Below are 20,581 nucleotides of genomic sequence, written 5' to 3'. Positions count from 1 at the left end.
TCAATTAGCGACAGTTTTTGAATTATTGTAAAATTTTTTAACAAGAATTAAAACCGTCAATAAATAACAAATCAAACGTCTCTGTTTTTATTTTCGTCTTGGTATTTCTATTCGGAGAAGAAATGCAAAGTCTAAGGTGGTAAAATAACCCGCAAAATAGTGAACACACCAAATATTCTTCTAAAAGAAATATTAAAAAATTATCAAAATTTATTATTTTTTATTATTAATTAACTATAAATTTTTAAAAATATAAATTAAAATATATTATTATATTACTAAATTAAAAAAATTTAATTAATGACTAAAAATAATAAATTTTGATCCTCTTTTGATTTTTTTTTTCCTTGTAATTAGAACGTAAATCATCACGTACAAAACAAGAGAAGATACGTGACCTAGCTTATTTTGCTTCCACATTGTTTGGCACACAAATATACAACTATAATTAATAATATAATTTTTCTATTATTGAGAAATAAAAGTAGAAATAGGCACGAAATTGGGAGGTGCAATCTTCACATACAGTGGTACTATATTAGAGCTGTGAAAATTGGTTAAATTTATCGGGCCAACTTATTTATTCGTTTAAATGGGTGGGTTTTGTCTCTAAAATTAAACCCATTTAAATTTCGAGCTAAACGGGCTGAACTCGATTAACCCAAAAAAAATGACGTGTTAAACAGGCTAGTCCGCGGATTAAACGGATGGCCCGTTTAATTTTTTTTTTACATTTTTAAAAAAAAAAGTAATACTTTTAGCTAATATTTCTCTCGATCCAACCTGAAAATTCGACCCATCAATTAAAAAAAATATTTTTTTTTAATGATTTTTGACCTAAAAGTGATATTTTTTATCAAAAATATTTTTCAAAAATAAAATAAAATGATAAACGGACTGGTCCGTTTAACCCATCGGGCTGACCATAAACGATTTGGGTCAAAAAATTCTAGTCCACAAATAAAGCGGACTTAAACGGGTTAGTTTGTTTAACCCACAGACTTAATGGGCCAGATCTAAATGGAACAGACTAGCCCATTTGACAGTCCTATATTATATTGGGAGAATAGTTTAATGGAAAATAACATTATTGGGATACCCTTAGCTTCCATCCCTTACCCTTCTTCACCCACTATCCTTCTTTTGTAGCAATCATCTAATATCAATTGGTCCCATGCATATCTATATGCGCACTTCAAATTTCTAGAGAATCTTCAATTCCTTGACCCCACTACTCAATTTTTATTCATTTCACGTTTTAAGGTAGTAACGTAATCAACATATAAACACAATGTCATTGGTTAAAGCAGAGAGAAATTAATACTACCATGTATTTCTTCAAAGGTGGTGTTTCATGTATATGCCGTGTCTTTATCGATTTAATTATTTTTTATTTTTTATAATTTTATTAAATTTATAATTTATTTATATATTTTTTAATTAAATTTTTATATTATTTTTAATTTTATAATAAAATTTTTTTTAATATAAAAAATATTAAAATTAATTAAATATTTTTTATAAGTTAAAAATATTCATAATTAAAAATCTAATTAAATCTTTGATTACATGTATTTTAAAAGAAATATTTTGTTAATTTTAATATTTTTATACTAAAAAAATTTAATTACAAAATTAAAAATAATATATAAATTTAGTTAAAAAATATAAAAATTTAACTAAAAATTTAGTAAAATTATAAAACTAATAGAATAATTAAATCATTAGATGTTTCACATTTGAGATTTTAAAATAATTTTTTTAGAGAAATTAATGTCTTCTTTATAATTTTTATGAGTTAAACAAGATTAATTAAAGTTTTTATACTAGAATAATCTAGTAAATATAGGCTTTTAAAAAGAAGCAGTTAGCATATTATCAGAAAAAAAGCAATGAATTGATGGTGTTGACATGGTAATAAATAATTTCCCTTGATATGTGTTTCAACTTAATTTGTCACGATTCACATAAAATTATTTTTATATAAAAATAATAATTAAAAATTATTAAATAATAATTTAATTAAATATGTTAAATTATTTAATAATTTTTAAATATTATTTTTACATAAAAATTTCACGTGAGTAGTCATCATCTTAAAATAAATAAAAAAGAATCAATAGCTAATTGATTTATAATTCTGTAAGAGAGTATAAATTGTTAATACACAATGGGACAATATACTTATTTATATGCCTAATCAAATAACTAAAACCTCCCTATAACTCCTAATGAGCCTAATCCTAACTACTAGAACTGAACTAATATTGGGTTAAGGTCAAATTAAATCAGATGCAATTAATTAAAGAGAACTTTTGACAACGAACATATTAACAACTATATCGATTAAGACATACATACAATTATCTCACATCCATGGAAAGTGAGAAAATTATTAAACCTAAAAAAGTTGCTAAAAAGAAAACTAAAACTAATAAAATAATAAAAAAATCATATTAATAAATCATATAATTGTCTACTTTTTTTTTCAACAATATGTCAATAATTTAATAACTTATTATATAGTGCATATAATATAAGTTAGGCTATATGTGCACAAAAACTATTATATAAAGCCATGTCATTCACACTCTAAACACACACCACCCTCCTTCTTCTTCCTCAAATATTTTGTCCCTCTCTGGCCTTCTTCTTATACCTAAATTTCTATCCAAAAAAACCAACCTCATCCACCATAATTTAGATATAACACATATATTTCTCCTAATTATTATTCCTCCCAACATACACCAAACTAAAACCACTTTATTAATATTTAGTAGTATATATAACACATAGTAGTCATACATATTTTTAGCACCATTAATTATATTTGTACTAATTATTAAGGATAAGATATAGTATTATTAGAGAAAAATGGGTAATGTTGATTATTCATCATACCCTTCATCCATGAATAGTGATGAGAGTGAACAACATCCTCGTGTGGTTGTTCCACCACCACAACCATTTTTCAAGTTTCTAAAATACTCATTGAAGGAGACATTCTTTCCGGACGACCCGTTGAGGAGGTTCAAGAACCAGCCTCCTTCGAAGAGGTTGATTCTTGGCCTCCAGTATTTCTTCCCGATATTTGAATGGGGTCCGAGCTATACGTTTCAGTTCTTGAAATCGGACCTCATTGCCGGAATCACCATTGCTAGCTTGGCCATACCTCAAGGAATCAGTTATGCTAAGCTTGCAAACTTGCCTCCAATTCTTGGATTATGTGGGTATTATATGTATTTAATTAAGTTTACTTTCTCTCTTATGATCATCAAGAATATATAAAATTGTATACAATTATATATAATTTCTTTTAAACTCAACTATTTTAATTTCTTTAGTTTTTAATGAAGAATAGTTTAACTTTGTAACACACAAAAGATTTTCTATATGTTGTAGTTTTATTTTTCCTTTTAGTTGAAACTACATATATCTTCTTGACAAAGGCCATATAAATATAGTTCAATAAGTAATTAAATTTTATCATAATAAGAAGAAAAGTCGATCACATTTCTATTGCATTGTGTGCTATTTTACTATAAATTTTAAGAAAAATAATTTTTAAGAGTTTCCTAACTAGAGCAAGAAGTTTCCTTCAATTCATCCTTTTTCAATAATCCCTTAAGCTAGGAGACACATGAATTATTATTGTCTTATATTGAATTTTTTTTTCTTTTGGATAATAAATATCAAATCTTAAATTTTTTTGTTATTATAATTTTGATTTTATATTATAAAATTATCTCTTATTCTAAATATTTAAACAGATAAAAAAAGAAAAATCGATCACATTTTTATTGCATTGTCTGCTATTTTACTATAAATTTTAGAAAAATATAACTTTTAAGAGTTTTTTAGAACTAGCAAGAAGTTTCCTTCAATTCATCCTTTTTCAATCCCCTAAGCTAGGAGACACATGAATTATTATTTTCTTATATTGAATTTTTTTCTTGTGGGCAATAAATATCAAATCTTAAATTTTTTTTGATAAAATTTTAATACTATATCATGAAATTATTCTTATTTCAAATATTTAAACAAATTGTTACCTAAATTATTTTTTTTATCAATAATAGTCTTACTATTGTAATTATTTTTTAGTGAGAGTACATAAAGAGTACATAGTATATAATATATAATAACTCAACAAATATTTTTTAAGAAGATTTTTCATTCTCTTCAACAATGAGAAGGAACAGCTTAGGACATGAGATTTTCTTCATGGTACGGTGAGCGTGGAGAGCAACCAAGCTGTGAATCAAATTAAAAAAATAATCTAGGTAACACAGATAAAAAGAGACATATATATGAATAATTATATATTTAATAAAAAAAATATGTATCTTATAATTAATAATAAGATAATTTTTTTTTTTAAATACTTTCTCTAAATAATTGATGATAATTATAATTTTTGGTGAAATTATTGATTGATGGGAGCAGATTCAAGTTTCATACCACCGCTGATTTATGCAATGATGGGAAGCTCAAGGGACTTAGCAGTGGGAACTGTGGCAGTTGGATCTCTTCTTTTGGGTTCAATGTTGTCAAGTGAAGTTAATCCAATTCAGAATCCAAATCTTTTTCTCCACCTTGCTTTCACTTCTACTTTCTTTGCCGGAATTTTCCAAGCTTCATTGGGTCTATTCAGGTATATTTATAATCTATATATTAATCAAATAAATTCAAATCCAATATTCAACTCAACATTTTTTATGAGAAATAAACTTCTGGATTCTAGAGCATTATTATTAAGCATGCTCATTTTCATTTTCACTAACTCACAATCATTATAATGTCTTATACAAAATGGGCACAATAAGGTTAATATACATGTCTTTCTTAAAGAAATTTAACATATCATTTTAAATTTTAATATATTTTCAGAAGTAAAAGGAATAAGAAAGTGAATCATTTAAGTGGAAGAAAATAAATGATAAAAGAAAAAAAAAATGTTTGAAAGGAAAAAAGCAAGGTAATGCGATCTTCGGGACTTGGCAGTACATTGTATGGGGGAAGATTATTTTTGTCCTTTCATGTTTGTCTTTTTCAAACATTTAGAATTTTTCAATGAGATTCCCCCACCTTCCTTCTTTTTTTCTTTTTCATTTTTTTTCGTATAACATATTATTATTGATATAATTTTATCAAGATTAATTATACAATAATAATATCATCAAAATCATCATTCTTAGTTTCAAAATATATGTTATTTTGAAAATTTGGTACAATAAATAATAATAATAATAATCAATGTATCTAAATATAAATTATATTAAAATATATTAAATTCTTAATGTACCATATTCTAGCTAGAAGTGATGAAATATGTATGTGAAGACATGTGATTAATAAAAAAGAATAGAAATAGTGAAAGAGTAAGTAGAATAATTACTCATGAATAAATTGTGGTTGGAGTACAGGCTAGGGTTTATAGTGGATTTTCTGTCACATGCAACCATAGTAGGGTTCATGGGAGGAGCAGCCACTGTGGTTTGCTTACAACAACTCAAATCCATTCTTGGTCTTCAACATTTCACTCACCGTGCTGATATCATCTCAGTTATGCGCTCTGTTTTTTCCCAAACTCATCAGGTACAACTATTATTATTATTATTATTATTATTATTATTATTATTATTATTATTATTATTATTTCAATAACACTACTTATCTTTTTTATTTCATCCTATGCCTAAATACTAATATCTGTTATTTGTGAGATATTTATTTATTTAATGAAACAATAATGGAATGTAGATTTATTAAATATTCAGTTTGATCCTTACAACTATGAATAATTAGATATTTAGATTGTTTTTTATTAGTTAGATGATATTATGAGACATAAATTATTTTGTCACGAACCATCATCTAACTGATGAAAAAGTTAATTTAATTTATTATTTAAGAATTAATTTAAAATTTTTAATCTTTTGATAATTAAATTAACGCACATCTAAAATTTTTTAGAGACTAAACCATAAACAATAATTTTTTTTATCAACTCTCAAATTAGTCTCCAACAATCTCAAATTAAAATTTTTGTCACCAAGAAATTTTTATGATTCTAAAAGTTCTCAAAAAATTATTCATATTAAATTGAAATTATTTTAACTGTTAATCTTAAATAATAAATTTTTATGATTCAATATTTTCCAGATGAGCATGGTTAGTAGGTAGCTCCAAAATTATTGGAGTATATAATATTCATTTTTTCCATTTACTCTTTTGACTCTAATAGTATAATTTTTATTTCGCTGTTGGTTTATGGCAGTGGAGATGGGAGAGCGCAGTGTTAGGATTTACCTTCATTTTCTTCCTCCTTCTCACAAGATATTTTGTAAGTAATGCATCTTCACATGCACAAAATCTAATACTTAAGTAATAAAAAAAATGTTAGGATTTACCTTTATATATAGCAATTAATATTTATTATCTTACAATTAAATTAAATGGCATAATAATTATGTGAATTATATAGAATATGAATTTGGGTATGTGACATATAAATGCAGAGCAAAAGAAAACCAAAGTTGTTTTGGGTATCAGCAATGGCACCGTTAACGTCCGTTATATTGGGAAGCTTTCTCGTCTATTTCACTCACGCTGAGAACCACGGCGTTCAAGTGGTGAGTAATGACCATTATGCCCATTCTACTTCATTAAATAATAAATTTAATTTTAATGTAATGTTAGAGTAAAATAATTTTACGTCTATCTAATTACATAATACTATGTTAGTAAAAAATAAGTATCTTTTACATTAATTTCGTAAATGATTATCTAAAAAAAATATGATTAAAGGATTATGTAAAATATTTTATATTTTATACTATCAATTTATTGAAATTAAGCTCTCAAATAATAATGAATAGGTTTAATTAATTTATTGGTCTCTGTAGTTTTATCAAATTTGTAACTATATTCTTACATTTTCTTATTTTCAATTAAGTCTCTACATTATTTTTAATTTTGTAATTAGGTTATTTTTATATCAAAAACATTAAAATTAACGAAATATTTTACCCAAAAAGTATATAGTCAAAAGTATACTTAGGTTCTTAATTATGAATACTTTCAATGTGCGGATAAATATTTAATTAATTCTAATATTTTTTACACTAAAAATGACCTAGTTATAAAATTAAAAATAATATAAAAATCTAATTAAAACGAAAAAATACAGAGACCTAAGTGTAAATTTACTAAATCTATAAAGATTAATAGAACAATTAAATCTAATAAATAAAAGATGAATATATTAAAAATAAAATTAATAATGTTGTTTGACTATTGCCAACGAATTTTAATTTAAATGACATAGTATTCCATCCTCAATTAGAGGTCTTGAATTCGAGTCTCGCTTCTAAGTTTGAAAAAAATGTTTGATGATCAGATAGGAGAATTGAAGAAAGGGTTGAATCCGCCATCAATGGGGGATTTGGTGTTTGTGTCGCCATACATGAGCACAGCAATAAGAACAGGGATTGTTGTTGGAATCATAGCACTTGCTGAAGGAATAGCAGTTGGAAGAAGCTTTGCAATGTTTAAGAATTACCATATTGATGGCAATAAAGAGATGATAGCTATTGGCACCATGAATGTTCTTGGTTCTTTCACCTCTTGCTACCTCACAACAGGTAATTAAGGTTATGGAATTTTGACAAAACTTAAAAAAAAAAAAATTTAGTTAAAATTAATATTATTTTTTTAATTATTTGATAATTTTTTATTTTAATTCATTTTTTATTTTAATTTTTTTAAATTAAAAATTATTACTAAATAATAAAAAATATAACTTTAATTTTAAATGTAGTTAAAATTTCATATATAGGCATTGTAGCCATTATAATCATAGTTAGAATACAACATAAAAATATTATTCTGCAAAAATATAAAGATTTTTGTCCCAAATAAAATGATTTCTTGTGTAATAAGATACCTATTTAATTGCATCTCTTGAGAATTAAACTAAAAAAAAAAAAAGTGTGACATATAAAAATTAAAAAAATATAATATTTTTTGAATGATTTCAGGGCCATTTTCACGTTCAGCTGTGAACTATAATGCTGGATGCAAGACAGCAGTATCAAACATAGTGATGTCAATTGCAGTGATGCTAACGTTGTTGTTCCTAACACCGTTGTTCCATTACACACCCCTTGTGGTGCTAGCAGCCATTATTGTTTCTGCAATGCTTGGCCTCATAGATTATGAAGCTGCAATTCATCTTTGGAACGTTGACAAGTTTGACTTTTTTGTGTGCATGAGTGCTTACATTGGTGTCGTCTTTGGTAGTGTTGAAATTGGCCTTGTCATTGCGGTATGCTTCAATCTACTCAATTTCCTTTATTTTTCAATTTCCTTTATAGTTTATATTGTATAAGTATTTTTCATTCAGTTACCTCCAATTTAAATATATATTTTGTGATCAAATCTATTTGGATACAAAAATTTTAAATTTAAAAAAAAAAGGCAATTTATACACATGGGCTAGATGAGAAAATTTCCGAACTAGGACTTATTGAAAAACTTTGGATAGTATAGAAACTTGGTTAGAGATATTTAAATTATAAAAATTAATTGAAAAAAAGCTATGTATACACAAAAATTAACTATCAAATGAGTTATTATGTACTTGTGTATAAATATATATATTATTTAATTTATTTTTAATATGTATTTTATATTTTGACATATATTTTATATAAATAATTGATTTGGTAGATAATTTTAGCATGGTTGATATAATATAAATAAATACCTGTTTGCAAAATTTCTAACTATATTGAAACTAGTACAACAACTATGAGAATTTTTATTAGTCTAATTCAACTTCTTTCACAAGCATCTCTGACAGAGCTTTTTGTGATAAGTTGTTTTGATTATCTAAATTCTAAACAGAATAAATAAATATATATATAGGGTTTGTGAAAATTAAATTATGTGCTTATTACTTGTGTGCATTTTCCAGGTTGCATTATCTGTGCTTAGGGTACTTCTATTTGTTACAAGACCAAGGACATTTGTTTTAGGGAACATTCCAAATTCTGGTATATACAGAAATGTTGAGCAATACCAAAATGCAAATCATGTTCCCGGAATCATAATTCTAGAGATTGATGCACCAATTTACTTTGCCAATGCAAGCTATTTAAGAGAGAGGTAATTACCAAGAAACCTACATCATAATAATAATAAGACTTGGATTTCATTTGTTGTGACATTCCAAAGAAGTTATGGCTTATAAGTGGATGCTAAATTGCTAATTTTTTTTTTTTCAAAAAATGGTTATTTTTCATAGGATCACAAGGTGGATTGATGATGAAGAAGATAGAATTAAAGATACTGGGGAGACAAGTTTGCAGTATGTTATATTGGATATGAGTGGTAAGTAAGTAATGGATATGAGAAATAAGTAACTAAGTATATAGTAATTATTATGGAAAATTATTTGTGGAAATGTTTGGTAATTAAAGAAAATTAGTCAAAAATAGTAATAAATTACTTTATTAGCAGCAATAATTAATGAATGCTAATTAAGATAAATTTTGACGATTTTTTCTTGTTTCCCTAGCATTATCGAATGATTTGTTGACGTATCATGTCTGCACGAAATGGGCCTACTTGGCCTTTTTCGATTTCGAAGGCTTATTTCTATTTGACACATTGATGAATAGTGCGTATCATGATTTAAAGAATAATATTATTTGTACATTTGTCCACCTCGTATTTATTTTAACATAAAAATATTATTTAAAAAAAATTAACAGTAAAAATTAAAATTTGTATGTCTTTGTCATTGTATGTTGGTTAATTTATCACTCTTATGACATAAAATAACGAGTATACAATAAGAATAAGAAAAATGAATCATTCTATGTTGTTGTTATCCTTGTTCTTGTATAATATAAATGCAAGAAGATCTTTTCTCTTAACTAGCAATATCGTTATCAAAATTGAAATTCTAAGGTGCTGATTAGTTTGAGCATATAAAAATAAGACATGAAAATATGATTAATTGAGCATTTTTTGGGGTTATCAAAATTGAAATTCTAAATTTGTGTGTAATTTGATTGGCAGCTGTTGGGAACATTGATACAAGTGGCATAAGCATGCTTGAAGAGGTTAATAAGATTGCAGATAGAAGAGGGCTACAAGTAATTTCATCCTTTAATTTCTTGTTATATTATTATTATAGTACTAAGGATTTCTTGGGGTCATTTATTAGAATGCTTAATATGCTTTATTTTATTTTTTTTAAATATTTTTTTTTCCCAATTTGTGTAGCTTGTTATGGTCAACCCTGGAAGTGAGGTGATGAAGAAACTCAACAAATCCAAATTCCAAGAGAAAATTGGTGAAAAATGGATATATTTGACAGTTGAAGAAGCTGTTGGAGCATGCAACTTCATGTTACATACATGCAAACCAAATTCCAAGAAAGATGAATCAGAGGGTTGGAACAAAGTCTGAGACAAAAATATCAAATTAAAAGATGTGGCATGAGTGTTTGTGAATCATGCTGAAGAATATATATAGAGAGAGAGAAGCACAGGGTAATTTATATATAAAAAAAAAATGAAAGATTGATGTGTGTTTTTGTTTCTCAAGAGTTTGCATCCTATGTTGCAAGAAAATCTGATGTGTAAATCAATATGTAATAAGCTTGACAATCTATTGAAATGGAAAGTATCTCCATGATTTGTGCTCTAAATCTATTTCAATTGAAAGATTAGGATAATGATCCTCTAAAATTATTATGAAGCAAACAATTAGATTAATCAAGAGCTAAATGTGATTAAATTTTGGACACGGATTTTTGAGATCAGTGACAAATCCAAAAAATTTTATTAGTAAAGACAAAAACATATATAACATGACAATTATTTTATTGTTATAAAATATCATTAATTTTTCAAGTATCTAACTAATAAATTAAAGAAAAAGTCTAGGGACCAGTAACTTCATTAAATTCTAATCAGCATGTAACCAGTAAAAAAAAAGTGAATACTCTCACATCATTTGATGAAATCTCACACCATTAAAAACATCATTGATGACTACTTGATGACTACAAATCACAAAAATTGCTGGCCTCCTAACACTCCTCTAAATTAAAATACTAAAATATCAATTTTAAATAATAACACATAACTTAAAACTCCATTTTTCTAAATTACATATTTTAAAAAGATTGAATAATCTTTTCATTATTAATATAATTAAATTCCTCAATTTTTATATACGTCATTAAACAATTATTTAAAAATTCAAAACTAACAAACAAAAACATGAATCCACAGAACCACAATGATGAGGAAAATAAGTAAACAACAAACAAAAACATGAATCCTACAGCAATGAGAAAGAATTGGAGGGAATTATTCAGAAAAAGGAGAGAAAAACAAAATGGTGAAAATTCCATCTTAGCCTCTTCTTATGAATATATATGAGGCACAAAATGTACAAAAGGATCAAAACATGTAAGGATCATTTATACCATCTATATAAAAAAGGAAACTTTACAAACAAGAAAGCTAAATGTAATGTCTCATGTTATTTGAAATAATACTATGCTAAAAATATGCCGAGAAAATGGTTTTGCTAACTCAATCTCCTTTGGTTGGAGGTCTCACACATGCACAAAAACCTTTCTTCTTCTTCTTCTGCTGGTTGTTTCTTGCGCCGCCGTAGAGATAATCGCGCAAAAGTACTCGAGGACTTCGATCCATGAATCTTGCTTTCTCCTTGTTTTCTTTTCCACCATCAAGTTTCAGAAGCAGAAACTGCAATCTTTGAACCTCTAGCTGCAGTTGTCCTATTTTTTCGGATCCTCGCCGTGCCTGTTCCAAGACTCCTCTCTCTTTGCCGACGCTTCCGCTCTCATCCAAGTCTGCCGAGTCCTTCCTGCCGGAAGACAATGTACCTTCTTTGACATTCTTTGTCAGCTTACTGTTGGCATCGGAGAGCTTCGTGACGGTCTCTTGAGCAGCTTCAAGTTGTCCTTTCGCAGCATCATAGTCAACACCTTTTCCCTTTGCGCTTTTCTCAGTAATCTCCATCTTCTTCATCAAATCTTGTATGGTTATTTGAAGGTTTATCAACTTCTGCGCATCGGAATCAAGCCTTTCTAGAACTTTGCTCTTGTTGCCTTCCTCGTGTGCCTGCTTCATTCGTCTCGAGATCTCTAATTTGTCCACACTCAACTCCTTTTCCACCAAAGACTCCGACGAAGGATGCTTACTTTTCGAATCCTTGGTTGCTCCTCTTCGATTGTAGCCACTCGGTTCATCCGTGAAATTCGGTGTATTGGCACTTTCCCATAAGCCGAGCATCTTATCATCAGCCTCAGGTGTATCTCTCCTACTTATCCCATATGATGAACACTCAGAGATTTGATCAAGCATGATGTCTTTTGGCAGAACTTCAATCTCGGTTACAGGAACATCTGGCCTTGATTTCCCTGTTCTCAGGTCTGAAGCGGCTCCATTCCGATTCTCATTCGCTTCATTCGCTTGAGAAGCATGCCTGCTTTCATTTATCAGCTTCACTGCTGTTTCAATTGCCAGGATCCTCCTCTGCAGGTCTGCGAGTGCATCCGGTGCCACGACAGTCCGATCTTCACTTGTTTGTTGACCACTGTCCGTGTTTTCATGATCTACCAACATCTTTTGAACCTGAAAATGGTTTCCATAAGAAAATCAAATTGCATCAATTACCATAAAAAATGAACAAAAATAATGACCAGGAACTAAAATATTGAGAAATTATAATACAGTTTAAGAAAGAAACACTGCATATCTTAGTACCTTAGATTCTTCATCGCCATGAGGTTTTTGATTTGTAACAGTCTGCATTTCCAGAGATGTTACACTATCGGTTAAAGCGGCAACTGCCGGGACATAAGCAGCTAACTGACCATGCAGTCTTCCATTTTCGCCTTCCAACTGGCTAACTCTTTCCTTCAGCTGCTCACTTTCCAGTTCTTTAGAGTGGTTTTCGCGTTCAAGATTCTCGCACGCATCGGATAGTTCACAGACCTTCCCTTCAAACAATGTTTCAATGACAGAAGAAATTTGCAGTTCAGCATAGAGTGTTGTAGCCTGAGTTTCCCATTCTTCAATCTCGTCCGTTCCCTTCTGCACCTCATAACTCAACTCCTTTTCTCTCAACTTAGTTTCACCAAGTTGTTGATGCAGGTGCCTCATTTCATTCTCCAACTTCTGATTCACTTCGCAAAGGTGTTCGAGCTCTTCAGTTTGGCAATCCTTATCCGAGGATAATTTCAGAATTTGATTCGCCTGGTCTTTAAGTATCCCAGTCACCTCATCATACTTAAACTTCAGATCTTCCACCATTCTATGCAATTCTGTTTTCTCGGCGAGCAAAGCATTAAACAGTGTGGCTGCTTCCAAAAGCTCATTTTCCTTTCTGGAGAGCAATTCCTTTTCATTTGTAATCTCACAACTCAATTGATCATTGACAGATTCAACTAACTTCAATTCAACATTTGACTTCACAAATAACTCTTTGAGATGTGAATTTTCCATTTCTGAATGCTCTAATTTTCCCACCATTAGTTTCAATCTCTCTTCAAGGTCATTGTTTATCGAACAAAGCTTCTGATGATCTTCATCTAATTCTTTAAGCTGCATGAGTTTCTCGAAGATAATGTTCTCGTAGATCACAGAAATATTAGACTGAGCTATTATCTCGCGGATCACAAAACACATTTCTTCTTCCAACTTACTTTTCTCTTCGCCAAGATCTAGAAATCTTCCTGTCAAGGACTTCTTCTCTTCGAATACTTTGCTATTTTCTTCATTCAAGAATTTGTTTCCCTCTTCCAAGTCTGCCACCTGTTTTCGCAGATTCTCTATTTCGGATGTCATTATTTCCATTCTCTCTTCTCCCTTGTATATTGTCAACTTCAACTCCTGATTCTTCTCCAATATCTTCTGGACCTCGATTTGCAATGCCAAGAACTGCTTCGACTGGATCTTGAATTCCTCGTCGAGTGCATCTCTTTCTGTCACAAGATTCTCTAACTTTTGTTTCATTTCCCCAAGGAACATAACCAGAACCGAATTCTCAACAGCCACTTGCTGGCTTTCACTGAAAACTGTGTCAAAGGACTCATTTGCATCTTGAAGCTTTTGATGTATACGGTTTAGAAGCATCTGATCTTCTTCATGCGTATCTTCATGCAAATGTTTGCCATCAGTGTTGAGAGTTTTCAGTACCTGAAGCAGCCCAATTCTTAGTATTCTGATTTTCTCAGACAAAGAATCCACATCATCCTGTTTCCGAACATTTTCGGTCTCCAGTTTAGATATCATTCTCTCGGACAACTTTGATGCCTCCAAAAGCCTCTGACTCTCAATTAGAAGGGAAAAGTTCTTGTTCTCCAAATCCTGAATACTTTTCTGCAAGATAAAAATTTCTATTTGAGCATGCATTGCTCTGTCCAGTTCCTCCTCATATTCCTTCTTCTGGAGATCTGCATCTTCTTGTAGAGCATGAATTTGTGATTCCTTCTCAGCCAATTCATTTTCACTCAACTTAGTGACTCTGGAATGCTCTTCCCTCACGGAATATAGGGAAACCAGTAACTCTTCAACCTTTTTCAGTGCAGACTCTCTCTCTCCTTTTAATTCCAAATGCTGCATCTCCAATTCACTGTGCTGTTTTTCAAGATCTTGCAGTGTTTGCTGTGTGATGTTCCACTGTGAAAGTAAGGTTTCTTTCTCAGAGATGACACTGGACTTCTCATTGTCAAGTAACTTGCACGTGTCTTCTAAGGTCGTCGACTTTACCTTTAATCCTTCAAGTTCAGCATTCACATCAAACAGTGAATTTTCTAAAAGTTTGTTCTTTTCTGAGAGATTCTCCAGATTTTCAGAAGTTGTTTGTAACTGGGAAAATAAGGCGGCCTTCTCGGCAAGAAGCATTGATTTCTCCGCAAGCAAGGATTCGCATGTTTCTTCCAACGCCTTTACCTTTCCTCTGACACTCTCTAGCTCGGCATTCAAGTCTGAAAGGGAATTCTCTAGAACGGAATTTTTCTCTAGAAGTTTCTCCATGATCTCCAGTTTTTCATGAAGGGCTGCTTTCTCACCTTTGTCAGTCTCGACCGTCTCCTTCAACTTCGTGTTCTCGTCTTGTAATTCTTTCACAGATGACCCGAAACACTCTGGATCAAAGCCCGTTGACCTCACTTCGACCATCAGAGTTTCATGTCTTTTATTCATATCATTAAGCTCCTCCTTAAGACAGTAAATTTCTTGCTGAAGAGCATTTCTTTCATCAACTCGCAGCTCAACCTCCTGCTCCACTTTCTCTATAGTCTCCCTGAGTTTCAATATCTCATCCTGCAAATTCTGCATAGATAGAGATGAAGAAATTTTGAGCTCATTTAGAATCTTGTTTTCCTCATTGACCCTGTGTACTTCATCCTGTAAAGCCTGCTTCTGTGATTCCACATTCTCCAGAGTTTCAGCCTTACCGTGAAGGTCGGCAGCAAGAGATCTAAGCTCTTCCTGAGATTGGGCATGCAAATCCTGAAGAGTTTGGAATGCAGTTTCGGCCTCAATGAACCGCAGCCTCTCCTCTTGTAAGCAACTCCAAATTTTCCCCAACTCTTTCTGCTTCTCACTTAGTTCTTCATTTTGAGATCCCATCTTTTGGGCTAAAGACTGCAATTCAGAATGCAGAGTGTGATTTGATGTCTCCAAGAGAAGACACTTCTCTTCGGAATTGCGTAACTTTTCAATCCCTTCATTTATCTGGGAATGTAGCCTACGCATTTCCTCTTCGGCACAAGAGAGTTTATGCTCCAAACTGGAAATTATCTCCAAGCATTGCTGATAACGCAAAGCAGCATCTTCCTTCTCTTCAGTGAGTTTAGCAATTTCTAACTTCATCACCTCGATTTCATGTTCAGCTGCATTAGCCTGCTCAGTAATTCTTCTTGCATTTTCCTCAGCTTCTTTTAACCTCTCCTCCAATTTCGATAATGTCTCCAGACACTGTTGATATTGAACAAGGGCAGTTTCCTTTTCAGCTTCAACTCTAGCAAGGTCCTGCTTTAGAGACTCGACTTCTGTTTCCGCTTTAGCAGCTCGTTCATTGAGTTCTCCTGCATCCTTTTGAGAAAAAGAAATATTATTCTCCAGATTAGATATTTTCTCCAAGCATTCCTGATATCGAAGAAGACTAGCTTCCCTTTCAGCTTGTAATTCTTTGAGGGCTTCCTTCAAGGCTTGAACTTCAGCTTCAGCTTTACTTGCTCGCTCATCAAGTTTCCGAGAATTCTCTTGTGCAGAAGAAACTTCTGATTCAAGATTAGATAATCTCTCCAAACTCTGCTGATACTGAAGCAAACCAGCTTCCTTTTCATCTTCTAATTTAGCAATGGCTTTCTTTAAGGCCAAAATTTCTGTCTCAGTTTTTGTCACCCGTTCAGATTCTGACAAGGCTTGAGTTTTTTCATCGTGGCTTCCATTGTTTAGCCCTCCACCATCCTCTTGTGAGTCATGAAAATCGAGACCCCTTCTAGCATTTCCTTCTGGAAACTTCGAAAAATTTTCATGTTCTCTGGGGATAGAAAGATCATTGAGGTGTTTTAAACCTGTTTTGTTTATAGAAGAATCATGATCTTCAGTATTAGCTCCATTGAGGTCGAATGCACGTGAGGGGTGCCGCGAATCCGGTGTGCGTGGCTCAGTCTCTGGTAAATCATCTGTCAGCATCATTGGAACTTGATTAGGAAATGCTTCGGACATTGTTCGATGTGCATGGCGGATCACTCCAGTTGCATGGTCATATCTTTCAGCCAATGCCCGATAAGCCCGATAAAACTCTTCGACCAATTTCATAAGCTCTGGCCGTTTTTTATAATACATTTCTGCTCTCCGTGCAAATGAATCAGCATCTTCTTCAATAAGCTTAATCATTTGCTTCACCTTCACATCCATGTCTGAGAAACAGAAGATACCATTTTGATAAGTTCACATGTATCTAAAAGCATAGCAGCAGATGGTATGTTAACCGAAAAATGTTATCACAACTTTCTGGTCATTAAGCAAATAAACATGATCATTTGAAAAGGCATACTTACTATTTTTTCTATGATGAAATAAATCCTGTCTTCGAATGCTTAAACATCTTTGGTTATTAAAACAGAAAGAAAATAACTTCTAATAAGATTCAAAAGATGTAAACAAATGCAAAGTTGCATATTTAGAGAAAATGTTTCCATATATAAAGCCATTAATCACCTTAAAATGTCTCAAGTTGGAAAACCTTAACACCGATTTGAATCAGATTACATCATTGTGCCAGACTAAGCAAACAACGAAATATGCTTGTCCGGTTCAATATTCCAAAACTTATAGCAAAGTAACATATCTCACTAATTATGCATAATATTATGATAGCAAAGAAAGAGAAAACCTTAATAAGACTTCCTTTAGAGTTCAATATCATGAACAATTAGTTTATCCATAGATACAAACAAAAACAATAGATATTTGAAATTCATTTCTCCCAGATTTGTGGAAGGCATTACCAGTCAGATTTTCTTGGAGCCATTTTGAATTCTTTGGGCTTATGTGGCTGTCCCACCACCATGAATACATTCTCCTAGAATTCGCATGAGCTAGAGTCGCCATCACGACGAAACAATCAAACCGGCCTTTTCGTCTTCTGATGCAGCTGCAAGGAACTCAATCCTTTGGAAGATTGTGTGAATCAAAACCAGAACCACACAGCAATTTGTGTGTTTTGACCACAAAGTCAACACAACACAACACAGTTTCTTCTACCTGTATGCATTCATTGGAGCAAAAAAACAAACAGAATGAAAGCAACACAAAAGGTTTAGTTTCAGATAAATCAAAGCCACCTTTCTTTTTCTTATCTTCTGTCAAAAAGATCTGAAACAGAACAGAGATTACCTGATAAGTTTGTTCCCAATTTCCAAAATTTAATGGGAAGAAAGAAAAATAAAAATCTGATGTGCCTGAATAATTACAAAATTACCTGACCAAACACAAAATTCCAATCAAAACAAGAGGAAATTAAAAAAAAAACACAAAACACAAAACAAAATTTAATAATAAATAGTATGATAAATCAACAAACTCCAGTCAAACTCTAACAAGAACTATGATGATCATGATAAAAAACGGCAACCATATAATTGAAGCTACCTGATCAATCAAAAACGAATAATCAAACTTGAAATTAAAAATAAATAATAAAAAACAACTGAAGATCGGTATAGAAGTGAATTGAAGAACAAATCAATCAAGAACTTCCAAAAACAAAAAGAGCATAATTGAGATGAAAAGTAACTCACCCCCCAAAAACAAATGAAAACAAAAATTGAAACTTTGAGGTATTGAGTTGTGATTTCCAGTGGCGGCGATGAACAAGTTCAGCTGCTTTATCTTCTTTATTTGTTTTTGTTTTTGTTTTCTTTTATTGTGTGGTTTTTAGTTTTTGTTTTTGAGTCACCCCATGTTGATGTTGGTTAGATCTGTGTGTTGTTCTGCACACAACACACAAAGCTTGCTGTCTTTCTTTCTTTGCGTTTTTGTTGGCTTTTTTATCATGTTGGCTGCATAGGTTGGTGGTCATGTACTCCTGTCTTCACCACTCAACAAAAGGAGAGGAGAAAAAGAAAGAAACAAAAGCAATATTATGCTGAAAAAACAAACAAATATTTATAAAAACTTATGTAGTTTAGGAAAATAATTTTATTGAAATTTGATAATATTATCGTGAGTTTAATTTTAATAAATTGATAATATAAAATATTTTATAAAATTATTTATTTTTATTTATTTTTATATAAAAATATTATTTATACACTAAAATCAGTCATTAAAATTAACTACTAATATATTTGTGTATAAATATATGTGTAATTTAATTTATTTTTAATGTATATTTATATTCTAATATATATTTTATTACTAATAATTAATTTTAATAATTAATTTTAGTATATACATAATATAATTATTTTTAAAATAATTATTCACATAATAAAATAAAATATAGTGATTTTTAATAACGTAACAATATGATGTGATATAATTAGATGTACATATAAAATTATTTTATAATGTAATTTATTATGATTAAATTTTATATATTATATAAAAATGTTATATGTATATTTAATTTTAGTTGTAACTATCATACTCAAATACGTATAATGCCTTATATTTTTATTTTATATTATTGCTATTATTTGATAGTAACTACTATTTTGGTATATGTAGTGTTACTCATAAATATTTTGGTATAAAATTATTATTTTATGATATAATTATATAATAACACATTAATGAATCTAATTTATTTTCGTACGTATTTTAAATGATCTTGAATTTTGTAATTAAAAAAAAAACAAATTAATAAATTTTGTAATTGACTAATTAACTATTCTAAATTAAGTAACCTTTAAATAAATTTATATATATAGGTTATGCTTTTAACAAACTCATATTTTTAGTAGACACCGAAAAAAACTCAGATTTTAATTTTTAAGTTTTTAAAAGTTAATTATTATTATTATTATTATACTTTTTCCCCAGTAAAAAACATCCGGATGCTAAGAAAATTCTCAAGCCACAGTAGCTCTTTTTTTTTTCACCCCTTTTTTTTTTCCTGATTAGCACTCATTTTTCCAATTGATGAATTTCTTTTTCAACGAAGGCTAGAGACAAGTTTTTAAATTATCATGTAAAGTTGTAAACATTTTTCTGTGGAATTTAAAGTAAAAAAAAAATTTATTTGGACATCTGGTAGGTAAATTACTTTGACCATCAATAAATCTTCCTTAAATATCAATTTATTAATGGCAACACGTATTTTATTTACCACAGAGAAAGAGAAAGCTTTTTCAACAACTATAAAACAGAGAAAGTTTCAAAAACATTAAATGCAAAATTATATACTTGATCGGTTTCAATATGTAATTCCTATTTGTTAAGTTAAAATCTTGTTGAAGTTTGAAATTAAATGTGTACCAATTTCTCATGTTAAGGTAATATTATTAACAAGCAAATAATTGTAAACCTATTAAATACTAATGTAATGCTAATTTTTTCTAAATTTTAGAAAGTTATTTAAATTTAAAAATTAATAAGAATTAACATTAGAAAAAATTTTTGAAATAAAATTAAAAAAATTATTATTTTTCAAAAACAATTATTCCATTTTTATTTATTGAAATTTAAAAATTTTTTTTTTTACACAAAAGCAAGTTCGCCCACTGTATTAGTGAATTTCATTAAAAATAATAAGTTTTGTCTATTAGTGTGGCGAACTTACTCTTATTTTTATATCTTATTAGTATATTTTTATTTTTATTGGGAAAATTAAAATGCCATTTTGTCCCCTTTTTCTCAATTTATTACTTAATGATAAAATCAAACTTTGGTCCGAAGGACAAGAAGAAAGAAAGCCAACAACTCACGTAACTACATATGCAGGTAAATACAAATATACAATCCTCTCCTTTTTTTTTTTTTTTTTTTTACTAAAGATAAGAAAC

General features: G+C 29.8%; 2 protein-coding genes across 2 annotated transcripts; one reads left to right on the top strand and one right to left on the bottom strand.

Annotated features, from left to right (window-relative positions):
- The first annotated feature begins 2,598 nt into the window (after window positions 1-2,598).
- Window positions 2,599-10,726, top strand: LOC107624928 (sulfate transporter 3.1-like). Its single transcript, XM_088504853.1, has 11 exons — window positions 2,599-3,229; window positions 4,450-4,657; window positions 5,430-5,601; window positions 6,284-6,349; window positions 6,525-6,638; window positions 7,406-7,649; window positions 8,046-8,332; window positions 8,984-9,174; window positions 9,314-9,399; window positions 10,093-10,169; window positions 10,300-10,726. The coding sequence occupies exons 1-11, from the start codon at window positions 2,878-2,880 to the stop codon at window positions 10,483-10,485; spliced, it is 1,983 nt and encodes a 660-aa protein (XP_088360979.1). The 5' UTR covers window positions 2,599-2,877; the 3' UTR covers window positions 10,486-10,726.
- A 685-nt stretch (window positions 10,727-11,411) lies between these two features.
- Window positions 11,412-18,722, bottom strand: NET1D (kinase interacting (KIP1-like) family protein). The gene is made up of 5 exons (XM_016327414.3): window positions 18,374-18,722; window positions 17,970-18,054; window positions 17,582-17,837; window positions 12,822-16,990; window positions 11,412-12,689 (listed from the first exon to the last, which is right to left on the bottom strand). Exons 3-5 carry the CDS (start codon window positions 17,682-17,684, stop codon window positions 11,622-11,624), a joined length of 5,340 nt encoding a protein of 1,779 aa, XP_016182900.1. The 5' UTR covers window positions 17,685-17,837; window positions 17,970-18,054; window positions 18,374-18,722; the 3' UTR covers window positions 11,412-11,621.
- Window positions 18,723-20,581: the final 1,859 nt, after the last annotated feature.

The sequence above is a fragment of the Arachis ipaensis genome, chromosome B2 (assembly GCF_059453495.1).
Source record: "Arachis ipaensis isolate K30076 ecotype BB chromosome B2, ASM5945349v1, whole genome shotgun sequence".
Taxonomy (NCBI): domain Eukaryota; kingdom Viridiplantae; phylum Streptophyta; class Magnoliopsida; order Fabales; family Fabaceae; genus Arachis; species Arachis ipaensis.
The sequence above is the reverse complement of the archived record's forward strand: the minus strand, read 5'-3'. Positions and strand labels throughout refer to the sequence as shown.